Here is a 21,250-nt window from a genome sequence, read left to right as displayed (position 1 = left end):
CACCATGCATAGTCGTACACATCAGCTTAGTATGAAAGAGATCAAGAAATTCGCACAGGAGGTTTGGGAGACACGCTTACGTCCGTGGTTTGTGACACACGATAGTTACCTAACTCGTGCTAGGAATAAGCCGAAGTGACCAGGTCACCAGCAGAATAGACAACAGAACCAGAGGGGTGAAGGTGGGACTCAACCACAGGCTAGGTTCCAGCCTGGAGAACTGATCACTACCAGATCCGAACGGAACTCTCGGGATGGCCGTAGCCTGAGACAGAAGGGTAGGTATAACCGGAGTTCCTACGAGCTTCCTAAGGAAGCAAGTTCTGACAGAGTTGGAGCGCATGACAGAGGTGGTAAGTCAGTGGGCCTCTGTCCCTTACAGAGAACACGATTCTGACTCCACATAGGAGTAGGGGTGTAGCCTCCATTTCGAAAACCCAACAATGTCACTCTACCGACATGAATGTTTCCTAGTCCCTGTTTTGTGTTTTGATATTGGTAGTGAGACATATAATGTAGATGTACATTTACACACCTACATGCCACACACCTTCCCACAGGCTTACTTCTGCCCAGGCTAGGCGTTAGCCCACAAATCTACACCTGATACTCTTTTCTTTCTCTCCTCCTCTTCTTTGTTTGTTTCGTTTGTTTTGTTAAATCATGCACCTTGAGCAGCAAAGCTTTGCTAATGCCTGTTTATGTTTTGATGCTTAGCGTTAGACATAGACATTCTGCCCAGACTTTGCCTCAGTGTCTGCCCAGACTAAAATGCCTCTGAGTAAAGAAGCCTGAGTACGAGTACTTAAATGACTCTTACTCCCAGCATGCCCTGCCCTGCAGAAACACTCCCAGCATGCTCTGCAACATCCAACACAAAGGTAAAAGCAGCCTCCTCTCATTGTTCGATCTCTTCACGTGTGGTCTCCCTACACCAGAGGATACCTCTCTTCACAAGCTTCCAGCTTCAGGAGAGACACGCATTTCAACCTGGTCTACCTACAAGGTCTGCTTTAGGATTTTTTACTCAATTAGTTACTATCTGGTTCGAGCACAGAGAGATTCTTTCCTATTATTCTCGTCAACGTCGGTGAACGCAACTGGACAGGACTGCTACAGACAGCCACTGTTACCTGAAGAAAAATACACAAAGGAAAATCTACTCCTGCAAACAGAAAGACAATAGAGCATTGCTCTTGTCTCAAATCTGACTCCTGCTGCCATCTCTTTTCATCTGCCACGGAAACCTGCCTGAATCTGTTGATTCAACAGATTGAAGACCAACCGAACCTTGAAACAGTCATCAGAAAAGTGATTCCAAGTAAGGCTTTAGTATGAGCATAGAATAGTTTAGGAAGGTTTATTCTATAACAATTGATAATTGTGCATTATTGTTGACTGAATGTCACATTCTGTTTATTATCTGCTGTAAGATGCTGCATTTCTCTCTTTCATCCACACACACACACACACGAACTCATGACCACACACACGGCACATCTTGTTTGCTTAGATTAGTTTGTAATAGTTATATGTTTGATTGAGTTTCATTGATTGACTTCATGTGGCTTTGTTAAAGAAATTCTGTTATAATTTAAGAGAGCAGTTGTTTGTCATTACTGGTGTATTTGCATTGTGATATAAGCTGGGTGCGAGGGCTTTGTGTACGGATTTCACGCCTTCAATTTATTAAATACAGGTTATTAATTATTAATAATAATTAGTAATTAAGTAACTAATTTGAGACTGATTTTAGTGATATTTTGGTTATATTTCCCTGATTGGGAGTGGTGCCCCCGAGTTGATTAAACATAGTTTAATGATATTGTTATTTATATTAATAATAATTAAATATAATTATTAAAGAATATAACCAAATTTGACTTGATAAAACCCCAACAGTGATAAACGGTTGGTTCAGCGATGAATCGTGATAAACGGTTCAGGGATGAATCGTGATAAACGGTTGGTTCAGTGATGAATCGTGGTTAACTGTTCAGTTAAATCGTGATGAAGTGTTAAGATAAGTCATGGTTTATGCTCTAACAGCACTGACTTCTTGCTAACAGGTGTTGTGTTGTTCTGTGTAGGAGCCGTCCTCAGAGGAACGTTTCCACGTGGAGCTTCACTTCAGTCCTGGTGTTAAAGGTGTGGAGGAGGAGGAGAACGCCCCCACAGGTTTCGGCTTCAGGCCGGCCTCAGCGGAGATGGCTCGACAGGTAGACTCGCAGCGAGCACCTGCATGGTGTTTGTTTGTTGTTCTGCACACAGCAACGCCCACAGCCTTACTTCTTCTTCTTCTCTTGAAGAACGGACAGAAACAGACCGACCCTGGCAGCCTGGAAGACCTATCACGAGATGAGACGGACCGTGCCGTGCCACTGTCTGAGCCAATCACCATCCAGAGGAGGTCCCCGCTCATACGCAACCACAAGACAGGATCCATGGAGGTGAAACACTGTGCACCTGTCCTCAGACTGAAACACCTGTCCACAGACTGAAACACCTGTCCACAGACTGAAACACCTGTCCTCAGACTGAAACACCTGTCCTCAGATTGAACCACCTGTCCACACACTGAAACATCTGTCCTCAGACTGAAACACCTGTCCATAGACTGAAACACCTGTCCACACACTCAAACACCTGTCCTCAGACTCAAACACCTGTCCACCTGTCCACACACTGAAACACCTGTTCACACACTGAACCACCTGTCCTCAGACTCAAACACCTGTCCTCAGACTCAAACACCTGTCCTCAGACTGAAACACCTGTTCACACACTGAAACACCTTTTCACAGACTGAAACACCTGTCCACCTGTCCACACACTGAAACACCTGTTCACACACTGAAACACCTTTTCTCAGACTCAAACACCTGTCCTCAGACTGAAACACCTGTTCACACACTGAAACACCTTTTCACAGACTGAAACACCTGTCCACCTGTCCACACACTGAAACATCTGTCCTCAGACTGAAACACCTGTCCACCTGTCCTCAGACTGAAACACCTGTCCACAGACTGAAACACCTGTCCTCAGACTGAAACACCTGTCCACCTGTCCTCAGACTGAAACACCTGTCCACCTGTCCTCAGACTGAAACACCTGTCCACCTGTCCTCAGACTGAAACACCTGTCCTCAGGCTGAAACACCTGTCCTCAGACTGAAACACCTGTCCACCTGTCCTCAGACTGAAACACCTGTCCTCAGACTGAAACACCTGTCCACAGACTGAAATGAAAACACCTAACAATAGTGCCTGTGTGTGCGTGTTTGTGTGTGTGTGTGTTCAGGTTCTGTCAGAGACCTCCTCCTCTAAGGTGGGCAGCTATCGTCTCTTCTCACTCTGCTCGCGTCAGTCTCCGGAGATGAAACAAAGTGGATTAGGTAGGTGTTGTTACAACTTGTTTCCATGGTTACCCTGTGTGTTTGTGTGGATGATGGGGGCGGGGAGGGGGTGACTCTCCCTCATTTAAGTCTGTTTATCATAACTCAGACGTTAAAGTGTTTTTCAGAACGACATTAGAGTGTAGATGAACAACCTGATTGTTAAATGTAAAGACTTTTAAAGGTCAGCACCTGTTTCTCTACGCCACAGTTTATCACTCTTCTTATTCTCTTTTTGCACTTACTTCTTCTGAAAAGTGAAGAATCTTTGTCAGAGATCTTAAATGGTCTCCTCTAAGAGCTGTGTGCTTCATACTCCATTATATTCTCTTTATTGACCCTGATGATGATTTTGACTTCTTCAGAGTAGTATCTGTGTGTGTGTCAGTTTGTTTTAACCATCTGTGTTTATAATATCTTTAAACTTACCGATCAAACGGAGAAAAGACATCAGGACAGATTTCTCTTTAACATCGACTGTATATTAAAATGGACGACGCTTCTCTGTTTCTCTAAGTCGTACCGAATTGAACCCAGAATATCCCCCAGGACAGGGGCTGACATAATGCTCTGGTGATCTGGAGCCAACACAGATTAAAAAGATACTTCACTGTCAATGTGTGCAATTAAATGAAATAAAAAAAACAGCCCAATAGCAATGCACAGAAGGAGGCTGGTCAAACCCAAGCAGCAACCTCTGAAGTGTAACATCCTGCAGTGTCCACTAGAGGCTGGCTGCAGAAGCACAGGAAGTCACATACACACCCATTCAAAAAAGCCTGTTTTTACAGCAGAGATTAACATGTTTACAGCCTGGTTCAAAAAACCAAATAGGTGTGATTAGCTCATGTCTCGATGGACACACACTGTACGGGGGGTGAATGTTTTGATGACTCATCAGTTTTGATTTGATGAAGGATAAGAGTTATTCACAATAAGGCGTGTAGCTGATTGACAGGTGGGTGCAGTGTAACGGTTTGTCAGGAGGTTTAAAACCCGCCTCAGCTCCAGCTCTCAGCCTGTCGCTAGGTTGACTGACGGTAAGGGTGAGACAGCATTTCCAGCATGGAGACCAGCTGTTGCTCCGTCCATCTTAATATACAGGCTTTGCTCTTGACCCACCCGACAAAGTAATGTTGAAAAGCATTTTGGGAAATGAAGTGCACCAACAAGTGAAAATAAATGTGAAGCACAGGATGTTTACTGGACACAGAACCTGTTTATATGTAACGTATAACAAGACGGTCGAGACCTCTATGAAAGGCTAATTTCTCATTATAGTCTTTAAAAAGTGTGTGTCCTCCTGTGATGAGCGCTCACACACACACCCACACACATACACATACATACACACACTCACACTCACTTACACACACCCACTCACAAACACACTCACACTCACAGGCACACACCCACTCACACACAGACTCACACTTACACACACAGACACTCACACACACTGAGATGATGTTGCGTGGTCTCCTGTCTCTCTCTCTCTCTCTCTCTCTCTCTCTCTCTCTCTCTCTCTCTCTCTCTCTCTCTCTCCCTCATTCTTATAGTGTGTTTGGGTAACAGCATGATAATTAGAGGTCACTAACCGCCCCGCCCCCCCCCCCCCCCCCCCCCCCCCCCCCCCGCAGGCTCTCAGTGTGCCGGCCTCTTCAGCACCACTGTCCTAGGTGGGTCCTCTAGCGCCCCTAACCTGCAGGACTACGCACGTGCACATCGCAAAAAATTCTCCGCCGGCAGTCTGTCCTACAAAGACGGTACGTGTTTGAGACGGCGCTCTTCACCAAGCTGCACAGGGCCACATTAGATCACAGGCCCCACATGTTACATATAAAGAGCTTTAGCAGACTGACGGAGCTGTAGACAGGGTTACCATGGTTACAGGAGTCAGATAGCAGCATCAGAACAGTGGGAATGAGAGGCTCTGAATATCATGTTCATAAGAGGGCCATGGTCATTCTGGACCCCAAAGCCATCTTTTCTTTTCTTTCTTCACAACGCAGACTTAGCCAGACTCTGAGCAAGACTCTGAGCCACTACACTGATGACTTGAGACTTGCGCAGCTGGGTAGTCTGTGTGAAGATTAGCACTTAACCAGAAGTGACCATATAAGGACATGCTCCTCTCCAGCTCCTCCCTCTTGTCCTTATATGGTCTGTCTCGAGAATAACAAGATGGTCCAGTGTCCAGTATGATCTGCTGGTATCATCCACTCCTTATTTACAGTCTGTGGTGAAGCAAGGACAGGAGACGTGATAGAAAGGTCATCTTCAGGGAGTCTTGGAGTGAACACAGGTGTAGCCTGTAGCGGTCTCTGAGTCTGACCGCTCAGAGACGCGGTCTCTGAGTCTGTCTCTACATGTAGCGGTCTCTGAGTCTGTGTCTACATGTAGCGGTCTCTGAGTCTGTCTCCACATGTTGCTGTCTCTGAGTCTGTCTCCACATGTAGCGGTCTCTGAGTCTGTCTCTACATGTAGTGGTCTCTGAGTCTGTCTCTGAGTCTGTCTCTACATGTAGCGGTCTCTGAGTCTGTCTCTGAGTCTGTCTCTACATGTAGCGGTCTCTGAGTCTTTCTCTACATGTAGCGGTCTCTGAGTCTGTCTCTACATGTACCGGTCTCTGAGTCTGTCTCTGAGTCTGTCTCTACATGTAGCAGTCTCTGAGTCTCTCTCTACATGTAGCGGTCTCTGAGTCTGTCTCTACATGCGGCGGTCTCTGAGTCTGTCTCTACATGTAGCAGTCTCTGAGTCTGTCTCTACATGTGGCGGTCTCTGAGTCTGTCTCTACATGTAGCGGTCTCTGAGTCTGTCTCTACATGTAGCAGTCTTTGAGTCTGTCTCTACATGTAGCGGTCTCTGAGTCTGTCTCTGAGTCTGTCTCTACATGTAGCGGTCTCTGAGTCTGTCTCTGAGTCTGTCTCTACATGTAGCGGTCTCTGAGTCTGTCTCTACATGTAGCGGTCTCTGAGTCTGTCTCCACATGTAGCTGTCTCTGAGTCTGTCTCCACATGTAGCTGTCTCTGAGTCTGTCTCCACATGTAGCGGTCTCTGAGTCTGTCTCTGAGTCTGTCTCCACATGTAGCGGTCTCTGAGTCTGTCTCTGAGTCTGTCTCCACATGTAGCGGTCTCTGAGTCTGTCTCCACATGTAGCGGTCTCTGAGTCTGTCTCTACATGTAGCGGTCTCTGAGTCTGTCTCTGAGTCTGTCTCTACATGTAGCGGTCTCTGAGTCTGTCTCTGAGTCTGTCTCTACATGTAGCGGTCTCTGAGTCTGTCTCTACATGTACCGGTCTCTGAGTCTGTCTCTGAGTCTGTCTCTACATGTAGCAGTCTCTGAGTCTCTCTCAACATGTAGCGGTCTCTGAGTCTGTCTCTACATGCGGCGGTCTCTGAGTCTGTCTCTACATGTAGCAGTCTCTGAGTCTGTCTCTACATGTGGCGGTCTCTGAGTCTGTCTCTACATGTAGCCGTCTCTGAGTCTGTCTCTACATGTAGCAGTCTCTGAGTCTGTCTCTACATGTAGCAGTCTCTGAGTCTGTCTCTACATGTAGCGGTCTCTGAGTCTGTTTCTACATGTAGCGGTCTCTGAGTCTGTCTCTGCATGTAGCGGTCTCTTAGTCTGTCTCTACATGTAGCGGTCTCTTAGTCTGTCTCTGAGTCTCTCTCTACATGTAGTGGTCTCTGAGTCTGTCTCTGCATGTAGCGGTCTCTTAGTCTGTCTCTGAGTCTGTCTCTACATGTAGCGGTCTCTGAGTCTGTCTCTACATGTAGCAGTCTCTGAGTCTGTCTCTACATGTAGCGGTCTCTGAGTCTGTCTCTGAGTCTGTCTCTACATGTAGCAGTCTCTGAGTCTGTCTCTACATGTAGCAGTCTCTGAGTCTGTCTCTACATGTAGCGGTCTCTTAGTCTGTCTCTGAGTCTCTCTCTACATGTAGTGGTCTCTGAGTCTGTCTCTGAGTCTGTCTCTACATGACCTTTACATGTAGAGACAGACTCCTCTACATGTGTTCCTGAGCTGTGTATGGAGGGGCAGTGATGTGTGTGGTTCATGTTAGCAGAGTTATCGATGGATAGTAATCAGTAAAGTGTGCAGCACAGATCTCACAGTGCAGGACAGCTCCTTTGTCTCCGTCAGTCTCACATGTTTCTGGAAGTTTCTTATGATGTTTGTTCAGACCTGTGCATGTATAATGACGTGAACATTTCTGTTACCTGCCCCTCCCCCCCATCATCATCATCATCACAGTCATGACCCTCCCATGTGTTTGTGTTCATCATCGTGGCAGCACTGAGCATCCTGTTCCATCTGTGATCCTCTCTTTCTGTCACTTCCTCTTGATTCTGTAGAATAAGTCAGACAGACATGCTCCTCGTCTGCTTATCGAGGTGCTCGGCTTGATTTCAGCATCTTAGTGACTGTTTCCTGTTAACCCTTTAAAGCAATCACAAAAACATTGAAGTGTTTGTCAGAGCTAGAAAGATGTCAGCAGCCATTTTTTAACCCTTCATGATCTAACATGACAGTCCAAGATATGAGCGGTCACTCAACCCGACTTTTATAGCTGCTTATAATCCAGAAAGAAAGTCCTTGTTTCTGTCCCTGACAGGCTCCCGTAGTTATTCAAAGTGTGTGACAACATGACACAATGGATCCCTGCAGAGAGAGACCTTTACGTTTTAAACCATAAACAGCTGTGACATCACTCTCTACAGCCAAACCACACCGAGGGAAAAGCACTGATTTAAGATAAACAGATCATGAATATATCGTCTTCTGAAGTCAGTTTGCGTCCGTTATGACACCTTCAAATATGTTAACCATGTTTTTATACCATACACATACGATGGTTTATAAGAATGTCCAAGAACATTTGCAACATTTGTGTGTGAGAGAGAAACGAGTGCAATGAAGAATGCACACAGTCGAGACAGCACTAAGACATTAGCAATGTGAGCGTGCGTCATGCATGTGTTCATCCAGTGTTTGATATTTTTGACTTCTCGATGAACAAAGAATGCAGCCAAACGTCTGCAAACTTTCTGTTTTGCACAAAAAACATTGGTTTAGGAGAGGAATGGATGCAACAAAAATTGCAGGAAGACTCCTGCACACACTCGAAATTGCACCAAGACGTTCAACAATGTTTGTCACAGCATTTTTGCAAATGACTAACATTGCCTGTCTTTATCCAACATTTGTCAATATTTCCTGTTGCTGATGTTTTTGTGCAGTTTCGATGGTGTACAGGACTTTGCCTGCAGTGTTTAATCATTAAAAACAATACATTGTCTATTACTGGGTGTCTAGGACTTGTATTTTAGTTACCATGGTATCAAACTGCCAAAATGTTTTTAATGTTTACTAACCATCATATCAAAGTTGAATAGATTCTGTTTCTCAGACCATCCTTCACTGGTCTGAGGATAAAAACAGATCACAGATTGAATATTTGATTATACTTATATAAATATATATTTCTCCTCTGACAGGTTTTGACGTCCCGTTGTTTTTTCAGTCATTATTTATGTTTATGATGTCTAGGGCTTAAAGTTGCATCCAAACACGGCGCTGACATTGACGTCTGTGCTGATGTTGTCCACTAGGTGTCACTGTGGTATCATACAGTCACATGCTGTGGTCTGTGTCGTCCATCTTGTTCCAGCTCACATGAAGCTTGTGGTGATGCAGTGGTTCATATCGCTGTGTTTCAGTGCATGCGCCTCTGTGAGGACGCTCGTTTTATTTTCTGCCCTGATGGAGCTCTTTAATGCTGCTCAGGTGGTTCATGGCCGTGGCGTGTTGTTCATGAGCTCGTTCAGTTAAGAGGACAGGAAGGCACAGGTCTGGTTGGTTTCTCAGGTTTGATATTTGTTTTGATGTTTTTTTAATTTCAACATGTCACCTCACTTTGTCATGAGAAGATGTCCCACCATGTGTTGCCCCACAGCCATCTTTAAAACGTGTTCACGTATGTGAGTGTTACCAGAAGCTTCAGGCACAAAGTGATCAGAGCAGGGAGAAGATCAAACATCACAGACAGACAGTCACTGTGACTCCTAGTAACTCCAGTGATTTTTGTTTTATTTCCTCAGAGTTGTTGTCTATGCCGGCAGTAAAACGATTTTCTGTGTCGTTTGCAAAGTATCCGACTAATGGTACGTCTGCTTCTTTCAAGTATTTCTCCACCTCACCTCCCTTTTGTCTGCATGTCTTCAATCTGTTCTTTTTGGACCTTGGGTTGTTGTTTTTGTTTTGTTTTTTTCCACATGCTCCTCCAGCATCCAGGTTAATGTTCTGTTTATTTCTAATAATTGAATTTGTATTGTTTACCCATATGCTTTGAACTCTTACTTTTCTAACACTACCTGACATTATCTTCTAACCAGGGTTCCCACCTCTCATTCACTGTGTCAGTAACATCATGTCAGAGTCACAGCCAAGTCTCTGATAGACTCACAGCCAGGCCTCCGATAGACTCACAGCCAGGCCTCCGATAGAGTCACAGCCGGGCCTCCGATAGACTCACAGCCAGGCCTCAGATAGAGTCACAGCCAGGCCTCCGATAGAGTCACAGCCAGGCCACCGATAGACTCACAGCCAGGCCTCCGATAGACTCACAGCCAGGCCACCGATAGACTCACAGCCAGGCCACCGATAGACTCACAGCCGGGCCTCAGATAGAGTCACAGCCAGGCCTCCGATAGAGTCACAGCCAGGCCTCCGATAGACTCACAGCCAGGCCTCCGATAGACTCACAGCCAGGCCTCCGATAGAGTCACAGCCGGGCCTCCGATAGACTCACAGCCAGGCCTGACACAGAGACACCTGACACTTCAAACACGAGACACACAAGACTCCTCAGACACATGAGATTGAGACACCTTTGACACATGAGACACCTGACACACTTTAAACATACAAGGAATACTAGACACAAGAGACACATGAGACATATGAGACACATGACAAACCCGAGAAACATGAGACATTTTACACACTTCAAACATATGAGACACACAAGACACCTCAGACACATGAGATTGAGTCACCTGAGTCACCTGACACACCTGACACACTTGATATGATGCACATGAGACACCTAAGATACCTAAGTCACCTGAGACACATGAGATATATACACATGAGACACCTTAGATACCTGAGACACATGAGATAGATACACATGAGACACCTTAGATACCTGAGACACATGAGATAGAGACACCTTAGATACCTGAGACACATGAGATAGATACACATGAGACACCTGAGACACCTTAGATACCTGAGACACATGAGATAGATACACCTGAGACACATGAGATAGAGACACCTTAGATACCTGAGACACCTTAAACACATGAGATATATACACATGAGATAGATACACCTGAGACACCTTAGATACTAGGGGTGTAACGGTACACAAAAATTTCGGTTCGGTACGGTTCCAAGTTTTGAAGCTTTGGTTTGGTACATTTTCGGTACAGCAAAGGGACCTGATGCAACACTTTTTTTTTCTTTATTAGGAACATTTAGAATTTCCCTTTTACACATTGGGCTAAGTGCAGCATCGACAGTACAGACTTGTATACCTGCTCAGGTTACATTTTAATAACATTTTAAATTAAACAAAAAAAATAAAATAAAAATAAACTTATGCTGCATCCTTCAACCAAAAGAGTCTCCAATAAATAAAAGATATGAATGAAATAAAATATTTTAGAATGAAATGAAGTAATTAATATAGCCTATATGTAAAAATATTTATTTATAATTACACTGACACCTTTTAGTTTATGAAGGCAACACTTTTTTGAATGCCCTTTGAGCACATTATAAAGCTAATCTGGGACAGTATAGTTTCATTGCAGAACTATTAATATTTCCCTCTGTCGATATAAGAACTTCAATGGCATTTGTTGTGGCTTTGGCCCGTTCAGAATTACTAGCAAAAGGTTTTCTGTTGGGGAGGGAGGGTGTTCATTCTATCATGCTGCAGGTTATGCTCCCACACAGACGCGTCTCCCCCTCCCCTTTTGCGCCGTAGCGCTGTTGGAGCGGGATCATCGCTGAAAATGAAAACAAAACTTAAGAGTAAGTCCGTAAAAAGAACTCCATCCCGGTTATATGCAACTGTCCAAACCGACAGGACTCGAGGAACTAGTAATCTGCACAGTTTGCACAGTTTATGTTTGAACTTTTTTACAAGTTACTAACTAAAAGTTGTGTCCCATATCCGCGGCCGCAGCCTTCCTTCACACTGTTCCGTGTGGGAACACAGATTAAAGAACTTCTGTTCCGCGCGTAGCGAAACGGTCCGGTCCGGTCCGGTCCGAGTACGTGTACTTTTACACCCCTATTAGATACCTTAGACACATGAGATAGATACACATGAGACACCTTAGATACCTGAGACACATGAGATATATACACATGAGACACATGAGATAGATACACGAGATACCTGAGACACCTTAGACACCTGAGATAGATACACGAGACACGAGATACCCGAGACACCTTAGATACCTGAGACACCTTAGACACATGAGATATATACACGAGACACCTGAGACACATGAGATAGATACACATGAGACACCTTAGATACCTGAGACACATGAGATAGATACACAAGAGACACCTTAGAGACCTGAGACTCATGAGATAGATACACCTGGGACAGGATCAGCTGGACTCCCTGCTGTGACTTTTAAACTAACTTAGAAACATCCTTTAAAATCCCTTTATTTCTTCAAGATAAGTGATGTCCATGATTTATATGGATACAGCCAACATTTGTATGATAAAAGAGGTCAAAAGTCTCCACCTGTTCATGTGTCACAAAATAAATGAAGCAGCTTCATGATGGGAACCCTGTGTATCATCCTGTGAATATTCACCATTACCTGAGACTTCACTTCTATCATGTACACTGAGTAGATGAGTGTGTGTGTGTGTGTGTGTGTGAGAGCGAGAGAGAGAGAGATAGAGCGCACACAGTTATAACATAAAAAACATCCTCGACTGCTCATGTTCAAACACCAGCACATTCATATTGAACCCTCAGCTCCACAATGAACACTGAATCTCCTGACAGATGAACAGACAAAGGGTTCAAATATGGTCCGTCACACATGTGTGCCCTCAAACCGTCATTGCTCAGTGTGTCTGATTGATGACCACACAAGTGTTTGTTTGGAGTGTTTGAGACCTGAAACAACACATGAACGATGTTTATGCTGCTCTCTGAGTCACTGAGTCTAATGGTATCTGAGTCTGATGGTCTCTGAGTCATGGAGTCTGATGCTCTCTGTGTCATGGAGTCTGATGCTCTCTGTGTCATGGAGTCTGATGCTCTCTGTGTCATGGAGTCTGATGCTCTCTGTCATGGAGTCTGATGCTCTCTGTGTCATGGAGTCTGATGCTCTCTGTGTCATGGAGTCTGATGCTCTCTGTGTCATGGAGTCTGATGCTCTCTGTGTCATGGAGTCTGATGCTCTCTGTCATGGAGTCTGATGCTCTCTGTGTCATGGAGTCTGATGCTCTCTGTCATGGAGTCTGATGCTCTCTGTGTCATGGAGTCTGATGCTCTCTGTGTCATGGAGTCTGATGCTCTCTGTGTCATGGAGTCTGATGCTCTCTGTGTCATGGAGTCTGATGCTCTCTGTCATGGAGTCTGATGGTCTCTGTGTTATGGAGTCTGATGGTCTCTGTCATGGAGTCTGATGCTCTCTGTGTCATGGAGTCTGATGCTCTCTGTCATGGAGTCTGATGGTCTCTGTGTTATGGAGTCTGATGGTCTCTGTCATGGAGTCTGATGCTCTCTGAGTCATGAAGTCTGATGGTCTCTGTGTTATGGAGTCTGATGGTCTCTGTGTTATGGAGTCTGATGGTCTCTGTCATGGAGTCTGATGGTCTCTGTGTCATGAAGTCTGATGGTCTCTGTTTCATGAAGTCTGATGGTCTCTGTGTCATGAAGTCTGATGGTCTCTGTATCATGGAGTCTGATGGTCTCTGTATCATGGAGTCTGATGGTCTCTGTGTCACGGAGTCTGATGGTCTCTGAGTCTGATGGTCTTTGTGTCAGCGAGTCTGATGGTCTCTGTGTCTGATCAATCAATCAATCAATTTTTATTTGTATAGCATCAACTCATAACAAGTGTTATCTTGAGACACTTTACAAGAAGTTCTGGCAGGCCGCCAACCCACGATCCGGTGAGGAGGGGGTAGTGGTGGGGTGGGGATTGTTCTGGCAGGCCGTCAACCCACGATCTTGAGGAGCCTAGGAGAGCTCAAGAGCTCCCAGGAAAGTAGGTGGTTAGTGACTGAGATTTACAGATAGATACATGCAGTAATATGATGTACTGTATATGCACAGAGAGAGAGAGAGAGGAGCTCAGGGTGCCAGTTCCCCCTGTAGTCTAAGCCTATAGCAGCATAACTAGGAGCTGGTCTACACCAGCACCAGCCCTAACTATAAGATTTATCAAAAAGGAAAGTTTTAAGTCTATTTTTAAAAATACAGACTGTGTCTGCCTCCCGGACCCCGGCTGGAAGGCGCTTCCAGAGGAGAGGAGCCCGATAACTGAAGGCTTTACCCCCCATAGTACACTTAGAGACTGTAGGTACCACTAGCAGGCCTGCATTCTGGGACCGTCATGTTCTCGAAGGACAGTACGGCACTAGTAGCTCCTTAAGATAAGATGGTGCCTGGCCATTTAGAGCTTTGGTCTCTGAGTTGTATGTTCTGTGTGTCCCTGAGTCTGATGGTCTTTGTGTCATGGAGTCTGATGGTCTCTGAGTTACTGAGTCTGATGGTCTTCGTGTCATGGAGTCTGATGGTCTCTGAGTCTGATGGTCTTTGTATCATGAAGTCTGATGGTCTCTGTGTGTTGGAGTCTGATGGTCTCTGTGTCATGAAGTCTGATGGTCTCTGTGTCATGGAGTCTGATGGTCTCTGAGTCTGATGGTTTCTGTGTCATGGAGTCTGATGGTCTTTGTGTCAGCGAGTCTGATGGTCTCTGAGTTACTGAGTCTGATGGTCTCTGAGTTGTATGTTCTATGTGTCCCTGAGTCTGATGGTCTCTGAGTCTGATGGTCTTTGTGTCATGGAGTCTGATGGTCTCTGAGTTACTGAGTCTGATGGTCTTTGTGTCACGGAGTCTGATGGTCTTTGTGTCACGGAGTCTGATGGTCTCTGAGTCTGATGGTCTCTGTATCATGGAGTCTGATGGTCTCTGTGTCATGAAGTCTGATGGTCTCTGTGTCATGGAGTCTGATGGTCTCTGAGTCATGGAGTCTGATGGTCTCTGAGTCTGATGGTCTTTGTGTCAGCAAGTCTGATGGTCTCTGAGTTACTGAGTCTGATGGTCTCTGTGTCTGATGGTCTCTGAGTTGTATGTTCTATGTGTCCCTAAGTCTGATGGTCTCTGAGTCTGATGGTCTTTGTGTCATGGAGTCTGATGGTCTCGGAGTCTGATGGTCTTTTTGTCATGGAGTCTGATGGTCTCTGAGTCTGATGGTCTTTTTGTCATGGAGTCTGATGGTCTCCGAGTCACTGAGGGCGCACTAGGCAATCCGTACCATGACCAAGTACCCTTCACCCCTAAAGTCCAGTTCTTTTGACTAGTGTTAGTGCTCCGATCCATGCTCAAGCAAAGTACACTTCCCTGGCACGCATGTGAGGTGTGCATCGGCACAGTACAGTTCATGCACGAGCACAAGCACGGGTACACAATGTGGACAGCCTTCATTATGGAGAAATCCTGGCTGTATCAACTAACATGACTAAAAATAAAACTCAAAGTCAGTAAAGTAGCTGTCATGTTCTCTGTGTTGTTCTCTGATGTGCGGACGCAGACCACCCTTTTTTTTGGCTTTTCTTTTTTTTTCATTTTTCGTAAGACGTCATTGAACGCAACTGGACTGGAGCGCTGAAGAAAAGCCCACTGAACCGTGAATCCACAAGGACAAATAAAGAACTCGGCTCCTGCAACCAGAAGACCACAGAGCAGTGCTCTGGTCGAAGATCTGAATCCTGCTACCCTCCTCCTACATCTGCCATGAAGGAAACTTGCCTGAATCTGTTGATTTAATAGTCAACTGAGTGGAGATCCAACCAACTTTGCAATGATCACCAGGAGTTACCCCAAGTAAGAGCTTTGGTCTGGGCAGAAATAGTTTCAGAAATAGTTATGTTTCTTTTATAACCACTGATAATTATGCATCATTGTTGACGAGAGGTCATATTCTGTTTATTATCTGTTGTAAGCTGCTGCATTTGTTTTATTGTGATGAACTGCTGTGTTCACCTATGTATGTAATGCTATGCTAGTTTACCTTCAGTCAACGGCTTTCACAAACAGAAAGACCAGTGTACCCGCCGTTGAATCAAAGTCCGGATACTGGCTTTCTGGTGTTTAAGTAACAGTTACTGAACTCAGCTCAGAGAGCTCAACTATTTCAAAAGGCAGCCACACGGCTTCCTTTGTTGTCCACCATTTTGTTTACGTGACGAAGCCACATGGTGCATTGTCTCTCTCCACCATCTTGATTTCTCTCTCTCTCTCTCTCTCTCTCTCTCTCTCTCTCTCTCATCCACACACAAACACTTTTACGCCTCATTCACAAGTTTTGCTTGATAATGTTTGTTTGCTTAGATTAGTTTGTAAGAGTTATTTGTTTGATTAAGTTCATTGATTTTGGATTGATGTTGCTTTGTTTAAATAAATTCTGTTATAATTTAAGAGAGCAGTTGTTCATGATTACTGGTGTATTTGCATAAGCTGGATGCAAAGGCTTTGTGTACGGATTTCACGCCTTCAATTTATTAAATATAGTCATTAATTAAGTAACTAATTTGAGACTGATTTTATATATTTAAATTTAGATATTTTGGTTATTTTTACCTGATTTCAGGGTGGTGCCCTGAGTTGATTAAACATAGTTTAATGATATTGTTATTTATATTAATAATAATTAAATGTAATTATAAAGAATATAACCAAAGTTAAATGGTTAAGATCTCTTCATATGAAATCATGTTGGGAAAAATGAATGTTGGTGGTAAGATGACAGAGATATGGGATCTGTTTTGGCAACATGTTAAAATAAGGTCATAGAATGGATTCATGTTGATGGCTGTACCTCTCTTATGTCTGTGGCATTATTTTGTTATTTTTGTTATCTCATGCTAGGAGATGACTTGCATGCTCTGCCTAAGTGCTCTGTATTTTTTTTTTTTGGTATAAGATGTGCTGCATTGTTTTAAAAACTGTTAAAAGTTAATAAAAACTTAAGTTACAAAAAAAAGAATATAACCAAAGTTGATTAGATAAAACCCCAACAACAGTAAGAAACACCTTTGCTAGTGTGACTGCGCCCTGAGCCTGATGGTCTCTGAGTCTGGTGGTCTCTGAGCCAGTGAGTCTGATGTCATGGAGCCTTCATTCTGGAGAAATCCAGAGTTTCATGGCTGTATCTGACTAAAATGACACAATATAAGCCTCAAAGTAGCTGTTATGTTCTCTGTGTTGTTCCCCGCTGCGGGGGGGGGGGGGGGGGGGGGGCAATCATGCTTGGGTACAGCACGGTACGGATGGCCAGTGTGACCACGCCTTAAGTCTATGAGTCTGGTGGTCTCTGAGTCAGATGGTCACTGAGTCTAATGATCTCTCAGTCACTGAGTCTGATTGTATCTGAGACTGATGGCCTTCGAGTCTATGAGTCTGGTGGTCTGAGTCATGGAGTCTGATGGTCTCTGTGTCATGGAGTCTGATGGTCTCTGTGTCATGGAGTCTGATGGTCTCTGTGTCATGGAGTCTGATGGTCTCTGTGTCATGGAGTCTGATGGTAACTGAGTCTGATGGTCTCTGAGCCACTGAGTCTGATTTTCTCTGTCATGGTCTCTTATAGTCTTTGAGTCTGATGGTCTCTATGTCATGTAGTCTGACAGTCTCTGAGTCTCGTGGTCTTTGTGTCACTGAGTCTGATGTTCTCTGAGTCTGGTGGTCTCTGTGTCGTGGAGTCTGATGGTCTCTGTGGTCTCTGAGTCCCTAAGTCTGATGGTCTTTGTGTCCAAGAGTCACTACTGGAAACCATGTGAACACTGATGTCACTGGTGGAAACCATGTGAACACTGATGTCACTACTGGAAACCATGTGAACACTGATGTCACTACTGGAAACCATGTGAACACTAACGTCACTGGTGGAAACCATGTGAACACTGATGTCACTACTGGAAACCATGTGAACACTGATGTCACTACTGGAAACCATGTGAACACTGATGTCACACTGATGTCACTACTGGAAACCATGTGAACACTGATGTCACTACTGGAAACCATGTGAACACTAACGTCACTGGTGGAAACCATGTGAACATGAACATCATTTGTATGATTCATATAGAGTTGCAATAAAAATATTTTTTGGGGGGGGATTTAAATCTGCGACACGAGCTGTCATGAATCTAAAACCTTATTCATGATTCATGCGTCGAGTCATCATACTGACTGCGGTCAGAGCGCTCAACGTTCAACACGGGCAGAAAGTACTTCCGGGCCCTGCAGCCAATCATTGCAACGCGGTCGGCGCGAACCCGTCCGCTTTGTTACAAAATCTTGAAGATGCGCTGGGCGCTCAGACACTCCACAGACCCTCCTCACGCCGGCCGCGATTGCACAATATCGCCGCACCGCAATGTGCAGCACATGGCTAATTTACATAACGTTATTTTTCCGTGAAAACAATGTGGAAAGATTAAAAGTCTGGCTAGCAAGCCAGCCTTTCTGTTCAACATGCTGTCTGATCATATTAACCATTTGGTAGCCATAGGTGAAGATGTTGAGAGAAATGCGTGCTAGCTTGAAGGTAACTTCATCCAGCTTTGTGGTTCATTATTATCTCAGGCAACATTAAAGTGACAGCTGGTCAACAAATGTAATAAGGTAGGCCAGAGGGAATCTCACCTTAATGAAAATCAGCAGGAGCAAAACATCAGGTTAATATATTTCTAATGTTAAATTTTTAATGATAGAAGAGAAAATATTGTCATACTTGATGACTGCATTATAATGCTCTCTCAGACCCTTCACATCACCCCTTAGTGGAACATGGTAAGCCCTGTTCTGCAAATTTTAATATCCATTTATAAAAAGGAACTGAAGGTTGGGAGCACAGGTTTTTCATGTTTCACTGAAGCTTTATCAAAAAGTTAGAACAGAACATAGATATCGACAAGCAATTGTGTTTTTCTTATTGTTTGCACTGCTCCTTTAGTCGGTCTTTGTGTCGTGGAGTCTGATGGTCTCTGTGGTCTCTGAGTCCCTAAGTCTGATGGTCTTTGTGTCCAAGAGTCACTACTGGAAACCATGTGAACACTGATGTCACTGGTGGAAACCATGTGAACACTGATGTCACTGGTGGAAACCATGTGAACACTGATGTCACTACTGGAAACCATGTGAACACTGATGTCACTACTGGAAACCATGTGAACACTGATGTCACTTCTGGAAACCATGTGAACACTAACGTCACTGGTGGAAACCATGTGAACATGAACATCATTTGTATGATTCATATAGATTTGCAATAAAAATATTTTTTTGGGGGGGGATTTAAATCTTGAATGCTAAAATCGTCTATAAATTCACATTTTAAAACTGATACTACAAAAAATCTTCCCGGGGGAGCATGCCCCCGGACCCCCCTAGGAGGTGTGGATCCATGACATCTTTTTGATCCCTGATGAGTTTGCACCCTGAAACTGATGTCACTGGTGGAAACCATGTGAACACTGATGGGACGGCTGGAAAAGCGTGAACAAACACTTTTCAAATCTAAATGACAAACGGGTAGAAAAAGTACCTGATCTGTTTATCCTGCAGCAGGTAAACAGACTGTAACGTCTGCAGCAGGTAAACAGGCTGTAACGTCTGCAGCAGGTAAACAGGCTGTAACGTCTGCAGCAGGTAAACAGACTGTAACGTCTGCAGAAGGTAAACAGGCTGTAACGTCTGCAGGTAAACAGACTGTAACGTCTGCAGCAGGTAAACAGGCTGTAACGCCTGCAGCAGGTAAACAGGCTGTAACGTCTGCAGCCGGTAAACAGACTGTAACGTCTGCAGCAGGTAAACAGGCTGTAACGTCTGCAGGTAAACAGACTGTAACATCTGCAGGTAAACAGACTGTAACATCTGCAGGTAAACAGACTGTAACATCTGCAGGTAAACAGACTGTAACATCTGCAGCAGGTAAACAGACTGTAACGTCTGCAGCAGGTAAACAGACTGTAACGTCTGCAGGTAAACAGACTGTAACGTCTGCAGCAGGTAAACAGACTGTAACGTCTGCAGCAGGTAAACAGACTGTAACGTCTGCAGGTAAACAGACTGTAACGTCTGCAGGTAAACAGACTGTAACATCTGCAGGTAAACAGACTGTAACATCTGCAGGTAAACAGACTGTAACATCTGCAGCAGGTAAACAGACTGTAACGTCTGCAGCAGGTAAACAGACTGTAACGTCTGCAGGTAAACAGACTGTAACGTCTGCAGCAGGTAAACAGGCTGCAACATCAGGCTCAGGTCCTTGACACTTGATTTTGGGTCATTTATTGTTTTTAATTATTAAACATTGATGGCAAACACATATTTTTGTGCAATTTATGTTTATCAAAAACCGGAAAATATCTAATAAGGGATATCCAAACACTGGCAACGTTTGACATGCGTCGTGCACAAGTTTGCCTGCAATTTTAGTTTCATTCATTCCTCTCTTACGCACTTTGCTGCAAATGTTTCTCTACAGAAACGTTGGCAATGTTTTTGTCCAATTTAAACCATTTGCATTTGCCTGCATTCTTTTGTTGCATCCATTGCTCACCTACACACAAATGTTGCCAATGTTTTTTGGAGCATGTATGATTTAAAAGTGATGATTCTGGTCCTTTAAGACAATACCATGTAAACATGAGTTTGAGATTTAAAATGATGGTACTGGCCCTTTAAGATGATACAATGTCGGGGCGCTGGTGGCGCAGTGGTTAGTGCGCCCCATGTATGGAGGCTATAGTCCTCAACGCGGGCGGCCCAGGTTCGAGTCCGGCCTGTGGCTCCTTTCCCGCATGTCATTCCCCTCTCTCTCCCTGATTTCCGACTCTATCCACTGTCTTATCTCTCAATTAAAGGCACAAAAAGCCCCCCCCCCAAAAAAATGATGATACAATGTAAACATGAGTTTGAGATTTAAAATTATGGTACTGGCCCTTTAAGATGATGCCACGTAAACATGTTTTAGAGGTTAAAATAGAGGGTACTGGCCCTTTAAGGTGATGCCCTGTAAAACTGTGTGTGAGTGTTTCTTTCTTATGTATATTTTCACCTCAGGAACTAAAGATGACACATCCACTGCAGCAGTGGCTCCACCTGTGTGGTGCACTGCCAAAGGTATGACCCCGCCCCCTGATGGAGTGTGTGTTTGCTGTGAGTGTCCAGCTGCAGCTTTTATAATCAGTTACCTGTGCAGGTAGATTCATGTCAGATTGATCTGCACACTAACAGCTGACACAGAGCTCTCACCTTTGACCCACACAGCTCACCGTACACCTCTGTTCCTCACGGTGGCTTTAATAACAGATTACATTTAATATATTTGAATATCAGACAGATGATAAACTACACACACTGAGACTCTGCAGAGGAGCAACACACACACACTGCACCCTTAGTCGTCTCTCTGAGCCTTTCGCTGCAAACTATTGTTTCCTCTCTGAAGTTACTCCTGTGATGCTCCTCCTCCTGCATCCCTCATCCTCATCTTTTCACTATC

At 44.5% G+C, this 21,250-nt stretch overlaps 1 protein-coding gene across 13 annotated transcripts in view; it reads left to right on the top strand.

The window, feature by feature from the left end:
* The window catches only part of ppip5k1a (diphosphoinositol pentakisphosphate kinase 1a), a 52,364-nt gene that overhangs the window by 25,597 nt on the left and 5,517 nt on the right, over window positions 1-21,250 (top strand). For 5 of the 13 annotated variants that reach the window (XM_061043561.1, XM_061043544.1, XM_061043515.1 and 2 more), the window contains 5 exons: window positions 2,091-2,219; window positions 2,310-2,450; window positions 3,304-3,397; window positions 5,038-5,163; window positions 20,809-20,868. In XM_061043561.1, the coding sequence (XP_060899544.1) occupies window positions 2,091-2,219; window positions 2,310-2,450; window positions 3,304-3,397; window positions 5,038-5,163; window positions 20,809-20,868 (550 nt within the window). Of the gene's footprint in view, window positions 1-2,090; window positions 2,220-2,309; window positions 2,451-3,303; window positions 3,398-5,037; window positions 5,164-9,498; window positions 9,562-20,808; window positions 20,869-21,250 lie in introns of all 13 variants that reach the window. The other 8 variants (XM_061043588.1, XM_061043535.1, XM_061043606.1 and 5 more) reach the window with 6 other exon arrangements.

Source organism: Labrus mixtus, chromosome 1 (assembly GCF_963584025.1).
Source record: "Labrus mixtus chromosome 1, fLabMix1.1, whole genome shotgun sequence".
Classification (NCBI taxonomy): Eukaryota; Metazoa; Chordata; class Actinopteri; order Labriformes; family Labridae; genus Labrus; species Labrus mixtus.
The sequence above is the reverse complement of the archived record's forward strand: the minus strand, read 5'-3'. Positions and strand labels throughout refer to the sequence as shown.